Consider the following 9,402-nt stretch of genomic DNA (forward strand, 5'->3'; position numbering starts at 1 on the left):
TTGGAATGAAGTTCTGATAAACAATTTAATTACAATACCAATGTCATAATAGCATTATGTTTTGTCCTGGCTTTGACACCTGACAATCTATTCTCTTAGTTGTAGAAACTTATTTGTACATGATTAGCATTATGAAGTAAGAAAAGTCTGGAAGTGTTTTCTTAAGTCAAACAGACTCAGAGGAATTCTTATTCTTTATGCAGATCGCGAAGATGGAACAAATTGTTAAAACAGCTAAGCGCCATGAATCTATGTACTGGCATCTAGCTGCTCAAGGTGTACCCAAGAGCCTTCACTGTCTTTCGCTTAAACTGGCTGAAGAATATGCTGTAAATGCTGCAGCACGTTCACGATTACCTCTGCCTCAATATGTTTACCGCCTGACAGACCCTTTTTTTCATCATGTTGTTCTTCTAACTGACAATGTTCTTGCTGCTTCTGTTGTTATCTCCTCTACCATCAATTCGTCAACTGATCCTGAAAAGTTGGTCTTCCATGTGGTCACTGACAAGAAGACGTACACATCCATGTATGCATGGTTTGCAGTAAACAGAATTGATTCTGCAGTTGTTGAAGTAAAGGGCTTGCATCAGTACGATTGGTCTCATAAGGTAAACGTCGCTATTAAGGAGATGCTAGAAATTCATCACCAAATTTGGAATCACAACTACCGCAGCCTGAAGAAGGAAGACTTTGAATATGAGGAAGAAAATGATCACAAACTAGATGTCCTAAGCCCCAGCTGTATATCCCTTTTAAATCACCTCCGCATTTATCTCCCTGAGGTAATTTCTTGAATTATTATATTTTGGACTCGTCATGAGTAAAATCTTCTGAGAATTTTTGATTCATCATCTGGTATTTGTGGATCCTCAGCTGTTTCCAGATCTGAAGAAAGTTGTGTTCTTGGACGATGATGTTGCAGTACAACATGACTTATCGTCTCTGTGGGACTTGGATCTCGATCAGAAAGTAGTGGGTGCAGTTGTTGACTCGTGGTGCGGACCTGACTGTTGTCCGGGAAGAAAGTACAAAGATTACTTCAATTTCACAGACCCCATCATATCCTCTAACTTGGATCCAGATCGTTGTGGATGGCTATATGGGGTGAATGTTTTCAACCTCAAAAGATGGAGGAAGACTAACATCACTGCTGTATATCATCAATGGCTTAAACTAGTGAGTATACTTGTGCGTCAGTATGCTCTGGTAGGGTGGTAATGTTACTGATGTTGATGCTACTATGTTGTTCTCTATTAATCATGTTGATATAATTTAACAGTGCACCTTTACCCCCGCAATAGATCATTGTACAGTCTGTTTCCATGAATTCCGTTACCATGTTTTGTCCTACTTTACAGAGCCTGAACTCTGGTTTTGCATTATGGCATCCCGGAGCGCTTCCACCCGCATTACTTGCGTTTGAAGGTCACATGCACCGTCTTGATCCTTCATGGCACATAGCCGGTCTGGGCTATCGCTATGGGAGAGGAGACAAACTCATGCTGGAAACCGCAGCCGTTGTGCATTTCAGCGGCGCTGCAAAGCCATGGCTCGAAATGGCGTCCCCAGAGGTGAGAGGTATGTGGACTAAACATCTAAATTTATCAAATGAGCATATTAGGAGATGTGGAATAACAGGCTGAGAAGGATAATATACAATATATGTATACCCAAGTGGATGGCTCGGGAATTTCCCATATCTAGCCACGGTAGGGCGTTTAGGCGCTACTTCGGTTTAAAGCTGGAGGAATTGTTTGGGATAGAGGGAAGAAGGTTTAGCCTTCAGTCTCATCTCAGGCGCCGCTCCACTGTTGATAATAAGCTTATAGAAGTTAGCCGAAATACATTTACAAAAGTTTATTAGGTCGTCGAAGAATATATATATATATTAATGTAAATTTATATATGGTTACTATCATGTAAATTTATCTCAGTCATGTTTTCTATAATAATATGAATATATTGCTTTTGTGCAGTTGCTGCTATGCTTTAATTGTTTCATGTTATGCTTAAACTAGACACCATTTTATCAACTCACGTCTGTCATCCATTATTAACCCATATTCACTCTCTCTTAATAATTTATAGGACCAAAAAAGCATGCAATTTTCCTCCAAAATGGTTGGCCCCACACCAATTCAATTTCTGTCCTCACTTGCAAAAGACATGCCATTTGTCTCCTGCAAATTAAAATGGCAAAATCCCCCAACTCTTGGTTATGTGAACTGCACCCAATCAAATTTAGATAAGTTTTTATATATCTTATAAGATAATTTAATAGCTTAAAGATGTTTGATTTCATTTTCAAAAAAGTTTTTAAAGTGTTTGGATAATAAAATATTAAAGTGTTTGACGTAACAAGCTAGCTTTTCATACTGTAATAATGACCGATAAAGATATCAAACTATTAGAATTTAAAATTATATAAATAGATAATTTTGCTTTGATGAGGCGAAAACATCAATCATATGAAGAGTAAAAATGAAATCGCAACAAGCTTATGAGTATGTCTTTTTTAATTGGATATTAAGATTAAAGAGCTTATAAAATGTTTCAAATAAAGTTGGGTGATATTAAATTCTTTTAAAGAGTTTATAAAATTCAAAACATCTATATTAGGATCTTGTAAGGCTAAATTGTCAAATAATTTTCAAAAGTTTATAAGAAACATCATATAAGATGTTTCAAAAAGCTTATTGACTTAGCCAAACACACTCTTAATTCTAGCTGAGTTGAGAATACTCAGTGAGTAATGTACTGAAATTACACAAATAAAAAAACAATGAATTAAACTGCTCTACATTAAAAATGTCGCGCTCCTAAGTTACAACACCAAAGATTTAGTTATCTTTTCTTTTTCATATCTACAATTTTGCCTTTTATTATTCATATACATACTCTTAATATATGTCTAATTTAACAATATATCAATTTGCTTTAATTTGCTAACAAAATATTTAAAAAAATAATACAGTGAGCTTCTGTCATATTACATTATCTAAACCCATAGTCTCAGTAATTTCACCTTGTAATCATCCTCTTAATGATTTCCTTGATCGTCGTCCTTCAATAATTTTGATGTCACGAATGATCATGCTCTTGTACATGACGTGATTTATGAAATTAGATTCTATGACATGATTTATGCTAGTTAAAATCTTGTCATATCAAAATGGATCCGGAGAAGATAAAACACACTTGATTCTGTGAGATCAATAAAAAATGCATTAAAATTCAAACCAAAACATTGCAAATTAAGAGTTGGACGAGAATTCTTCATTTTTTTTCACATAATCTCATTTTGAAATATATTCATCCAAGTTTTAAATAATTAACATTGATTGATCAAAGCAGCTTTTTACCAACTTCCACGTTGGCAACACTCATGCCCACGATCTTGAATATCAGACAAGTATTCTACAACAAGAAGATACATATAGTGCAGTAATCTGGAAGCATCATGATCAGACACAACCAGTAATTGGAAATCAACACACTAACTATATATGTTAGGACCATAAACTGCAATATTGCAAAGGATTCTGCATAGAGAAAGACGAGTAGTTGCCCACAAATTAAGTCAAACTAAGTAGTAAGTAGTTAGCTTTAATTTAGACAACTTGTGAAGTTCACAAAAGTTTTAAGATACATTGACAGACAACTGATCATCATGATCAGCAAGATTTCTTGCCCGAATAACAACGTTGAAGTCGTCCGACTTTTACCTTTATCAGCTGCAACAACGGGAGTGTGAGAATATACATAAATCACTCAAGAAAAATGTTTATAACTTTTGATGCGAAATAATAATTTTGAGGTGTAGCGTAACGTACACAAGCTGGAGAGGCGTTTGGTCGTGGCGAGGGTAGTGGTGATTAGGTTCCATGAGGTTCATCGGGAGGAAGTTCCGAAGATCGTAGGCCGCCTCATGTGATGAAGTCATGGGCTGGTACTGATGGTGATCATCTGATGACCCTGCAGGCATCAAGTTCATTTGCTGTTGTGCTCTCTCATTCTCAGCTATCTGCCAACATCTACATGATCAGTGTGTGTTGTGCGTGTGTTTTTGAGCACATATACATATATATATGTATGTATGTATCATATAGAAATTGTGGTAGAATGTAAAAAGACCTTTGCTCGTAGAAACATGTTGGCATTGTGCAGCTCTAACTCCTGCTACATCAAAATCATCACAATTTTATAGATATCTTTTTCTTTATTGCCAGTAACAAAACTGAACATTTTTTATGCATAAAAGAGAAATTTGTCTTTGCATTATGCTTCATGATCAAACATAAACGTCAGATTCGTACTTCGGATATGAACATTAGGGGAAAATGCCTTTCTGGTTCCTTAAATATACGGCGGTAGCACTTTCAATTCTGTTCGATTTGAAAATTATAATTGAAGATTGTAATAAAAAAAAAATTATACATTTAGTCCAAATCTCGTCGTGAAAAGCTAAACTTAGTTAGAAATGATCACATGCCTTAGTTTCATCATGTAGGTTTAGTTGGGTTTTACTTTTGGTTTTATTCATTAAAAAATCAGTATTTTAAGACCGTAACTTATAAAAATTAACAGTTTTAGTCCTCATTCACTTTTTCATCTACAATTAACAACGTAGACCACGTGCACAGTACATGGCAGTTAAGTATTTTTAGTTAGAGGAAAAATTGGTTAATTTTCCAGCTTGGGATCATTTTTGGAGGGAATTAACTACATTTGACGGGGGAAACAAATCTTGAAAAAAATTAAGATAAAGGAAAAGGGATTTCTCTCTTTTATCACAAACAAATTAAATCCACCCTTCCTATATTTTTATAAATTGAAGTTAAGTAGAAACAACATAAAAATTCATGTATTCCACAAATAAATTAAATAGGCCAAATGGAGCATTCATAAGGTACTGTAGAAGAAGGATCAATTTTTCCTCTACCCAAAAAACTTAATGTTCACATGCACCTATAACGTTAAAATTATAGATGAAAAAGTGGATGAGGACCAAAAGTGCTAATTTTTTAAAGTTAAACGATTAAAAAATTGCTAATCCTGTAACGAATGGTACCAAAAATAAAACAAACATAATTTATAGGGCAAAAAATATTATTTTTCCTTTGAAATCAGAATAACTGCAAGCAAAAAGGAGAAGAAAAAAACAGGAGAAAATGAGATAAAAATATAGCTACATAAAACGTACCCTCTTCTGCATGAGCTCTATCTCAGCAAACAACAACTCGTTCTGGAAAAATTCAACAACATAATTATTACTCAGAATCCAGACAATTTATGTAATATATATATATATATATATAAGAAGCTGAAAATTATATAAGAGTTGATTAATTTGTTAAAATTACTTTCTTGGAACGGATTCTGCTGATGGCTTTCTCGATTTTGCCTTCCATGCTCTTCAGATCCTTCAATGTCATACTCCCAACACCCTCTCCAAGAATTTGTCTACACAGTCGTCATCAATCATCATAAGCATCACCACTTGTAGTAATTACTGATGAAAATTACATATATATGTCTGATCATGGAGCTACTAATTAACCTGTTTGAGGTTTGTATCTCTCGTATTTGTCTGCGCAGCTTGTTGGCTTCTTGCTGGTAGAACTGATATAAGTCGACAGACGAAAAGAGTGTTAAGACGATGAACGAGTGGGATCAGAAGCTAGAGACTTTTCCGATGATCACCAGCTTTGATCGTCGTCTATTGTCCCGTTCTCTGTCCTTTTACGTTCTAATACTAATAAAATGCACGCACATTGCACATATTGCGAATAGTTTAGTTATTGAGGTTAATACAATCTTTTATAAATCTTTTTTTAGAATATTTCATGCTTAATTTGATACATATGTAATTAATTACGTAACTTTGTTATATTCTATCATTTATGTACATTTATAATTATTTTAATTTTTCAACATTCATGATTGAACTATTTGTTCTTCATTTTAATTAGCACTTATGCATTTATGAACACAAATATACTATATGTTTGTTCTTTATTAAATCTTTTAATCGATAATTCTTTAATATGTTTTAGACATATTGATTAGTTGTATTTTTGTGATTGCTTACAACAAAAAAAAGTTGAAAATTTTAAATTTTCATAAACATGTTATTAAATTCTTATAAATATAACTTAATCAATTAACTTAGATTATTAACATAAAAATATAAGATAGTATATATTTGTACCATACTTTGCTATGTAGTTAAAGGTCTTTAAATAAAATCAATGCAACAATTGTCTAAACGGGCAAAATATTTTTTCTGTTGCATAAAACGAGAGCAGAATTTTTTTTAGTATCACAGTTACAGCAAATGTCGCTTTTAGTCCAATAAAACTCATTCATCACGCATTTTTAGTCCCAAAAAGTCATGTGTGTTATGTTTTTGGGACTAAAAAGACGTTGTGATTTTTTGACTAATTAAAAGTCCCAATACCACACTTTTTGAGATTAAAAATGCGTAATTTTGAGTTTTATGGAACCATTGTTATGTTCTTATTTCATGGGATTATAAAAACATTTTGAGCTGCCTAAACTAAACTTAACTAATGAAAAAACAACTACTAACAAAATGAAAAGTAGAGTGTACCTGTGTGTTTGCTTCAGATGTGGACACAGAATTTGTGGAATCAGCACTTGCTTTCTTGTACCTTTCAATACTTGCCCTAACACTGCAACCACAATAATACTTAATTATAACACACATCCGATGTTAAGGTATTACCTTATTTTTGTACAAATATATGTTTTTTAGAATAACTTCATTCGTTGGTCAAGATTCATAATATTAACTAATCGCCTAACATAATATTTATGATCTTTAATTAGTTAGATAATAAAAATGGTTTCAAACTTATTCAATATGTAAATAAATAATTGTTTTTATTTTTACTATCATTTTCCATCATATTGGTAATTACATATTTGAAGCAATGGTTTACATTAATTAATTATTGATCTTCACAAAAAGTGAAATCATCCCATTCTCATAATATGATAACTAAACCCATAACTTCTTAGTTTTTCTTATGGTTTGAAATAATTAATTAATAAGACGATGGAGGAAGTTTAAATAAAAAATAATCACCATTATTCATGATATTAAATAACTTCTGAGTATTCATTGAAAAGATTCTGATAAAAATAAATGTTATATAAATCGATACATACACTCTATTTTCGTATATACATTATGCATACTTGATGTATTCAGATTGTTGACGAGAAGGATTTTAATTAAATTAAATCCGCCGTCCCATAAAAAATGGTGGTTTTGACAATTAAATTAAATTAAAGAATAATTATATAGAATTTGACAATTTCTACACAATTAACTATAGTAAGCATTAGCATCATCAAGATAAACATAGTTTAATTAACCTTATCTAGTTAATTATAAATTACTACTATAATTATATACTTTGATTGCAAATATACTCCTTTACTCCCACTAAATAAGGGTTCAACACATTTAGTCTTTTGCTTTACGAGATTTTCAAAATAATCTCAAAATTAAAAACACTAGACACATTTAGACGTGTCTCATTTTTTCAATTTTAGAACCATTTAGGAAATCTCGTAAAGTAGAGGACTAAAAGTATTGAACTCCCTATCCTATAAGACTAAAAATATAATTTCACCTTAATTTTATTCAAATGCATGGTTAATTGTTTTAAATTTTCTCATAATTAAAAGAGTAATTAAGGATTAGTGGCGCCAAATGTTTCATATTTTCATAGTTATATTTGCAGATATATCCATTTATTAATTTTAATTTCTAAATATTAAGCTGATCTGGGATTTTTCATTATTTATATATAGCATGAAAAAACAGCTTGTTTCCAACCAAAAATGTATGGATTCCCTTAATTAATTATCTCCTGCAAAATTGCAAAGAGCTTTTGATAATTTAGTAAATTAATAATTAATGCATATATATATATATATGCACACATACGTACTTATGTTGTCGTGATCCAGAAAATAGTTCTCAGGTCAAAATCAATCATTTCTATGAAGAACCCTAGCACCTATGTGCCGCAGGAGCATCTGTCCTAATCCCAGGATTAACCTTTATTAATACCTAGTTGATTATTAGATAATTATGTCACGAAAAATTCTAACTCATATTCAATTGGTCAAATCAAATCAATCACAAAATTAGTGTGATACATTTATATATAGTGCAATCACATAACAAGTGTGATTTGTCGCTCTTCGTGAGTTATACACTAATTTTCATGTATATGGTGTTCTTATTATATATAATTGATTCAAATTTGATCAAATCCGATTTGAATTAAAAAAAAATTTATATTAGTGCTGGCGTGAAATTATATGTTGAGCACAATTATACACTCATTAATGAAATCTCAAATTAATTATAGATTAAAAAAAAGAATTAAATAGTATTAATATAAAAATAATCATTTTTAGTTTTTATACAAGATTCCAATTGCTAATTTCTTTTTCCTTTTTTTTAGATACTATTAATTACTTATAATTAGCTGCTACAGTTATTAGGGTTTGTTCCCATTCCAAATATATATATTTAAAGATGAGTGTTTTGAGTGTGACAGCAAATATCACACAGTGAAAACACATACATGCACTTTCAGTCAGGATACTATTTGTAAGCTGCAACCTTAATTTCTTCGACACACTGATTGGCTGCCCTCTGCCACGCTGGCACAAGATCCCACAATATGATTGGCTCTAGCATCTTCATTCTGGGTTCTCGCCACGTGTCAACTCACCCTCCTTTACACCAAAGGTTAATACCCCCATCATCCCTCTTTTACCCACCTCGATTATTTCAAAATCCCGATATTGCTCCTCTCCTTGTTTCAGTTTCTTGCACTCCACATATACATATATATCTCTATATATTAATTATTCCCACTAATATTAATTTTTATTTATTTTTCTGGTTATAAATATATATATTATTCTCATTATTATAATTCTTGTTGTATTTTCTATTTCGTTTCATATACATACATGTAGTCACGTAGATAAAATTAGTGACAAAAATTTTATACATATTGTGCGTGTACATGTAAAATAAAATAAAAGATGGAGTTGAACATTAAACAGGATATTTTAAACTTTTCAGGACATGCAATCAATGTATGAATTAAGGGATGTAGGTATAGTTATAGTAAGTCTGGTTTGTCTGTGAGCTCTTCTTCTTCAGTGTGTTTTGAAGTGTTTGAGTGAATCATCAGTGAAGGCTGTCTGTCTGTCTTGCTCAGACAGCAGCCATTTTAGCCATTGCTATAGCACCTCTTTCCCATGCAACCAAAGTTATTATAAAGAATTAAACCTCTTTCCCATAGCACCTCTTTTGTTATTTTTTATTTTTTTTGTTGGGGC

At 31.9% G+C, this 9,402-nt stretch overlaps 2 protein-coding genes across 2 annotated transcripts in view; one reads left to right on the top strand and one right to left on the bottom strand.

Annotated features, from left to right (window-relative positions):
- LOC105165843 (probable galacturonosyltransferase 15) overlaps positions 1 to 1,978 on the top strand; it is a 7,456-nt gene extending 5,478 nt beyond the window's left edge. Inside the window, exons 4-6 of the mRNA XM_011085006.2 lie at positions 204 to 785; positions 877 to 1,179; positions 1,362 to 1,978. Of these exons, the coding sequence (XP_011083308.1) occupies positions 204 to 785; positions 877 to 1,179; positions 1,362 to 1,646 (1,170 nt within the window). The 3' untranslated portion in view covers positions 1,647 to 1,978. The remainder of the gene's footprint in view (positions 1 to 203; positions 786 to 876; positions 1,180 to 1,361) is intronic.
- The window catches only part of LOC105165579 (floral homeotic protein AGAMOUS), a 7,955-nt gene continuing 2,061 nt past the window's right edge, over positions 3,509 to 9,402 (bottom strand). Inside the window, exons 3-9 of the mRNA XM_011084634.2 lie at positions 6,617 to 6,698; positions 5,564 to 5,625; positions 5,367 to 5,466; positions 5,207 to 5,248; positions 4,138 to 4,179; positions 3,837 to 4,027; positions 3,509 to 3,737 (exon numbers count right to left, since the gene is read on the bottom strand). Coding sequence (XP_011082936.1) covers positions 3,734 to 3,737; positions 3,837 to 4,027; positions 4,138 to 4,179; positions 5,207 to 5,248; positions 5,367 to 5,466; positions 5,564 to 5,625; positions 6,617 to 6,698 — 523 coding nt within the window. The 3' untranslated portion in view covers positions 3,509 to 3,733. The remainder of the gene's footprint in view (positions 3,738 to 3,836; positions 4,028 to 4,137; positions 4,180 to 5,206; positions 5,249 to 5,366; positions 5,467 to 5,563; positions 5,626 to 6,616; positions 6,699 to 9,402) is intronic.

The sequence above is a fragment of the Sesamum indicum genome, linkage group LG6 (assembly GCF_000512975.1).
Source record: "Sesamum indicum cultivar Zhongzhi No. 13 linkage group LG6, S_indicum_v1.0, whole genome shotgun sequence".
NCBI classification, from domain to species: domain Eukaryota; kingdom Viridiplantae; phylum Streptophyta; class Magnoliopsida; order Lamiales; family Pedaliaceae; genus Sesamum; species Sesamum indicum.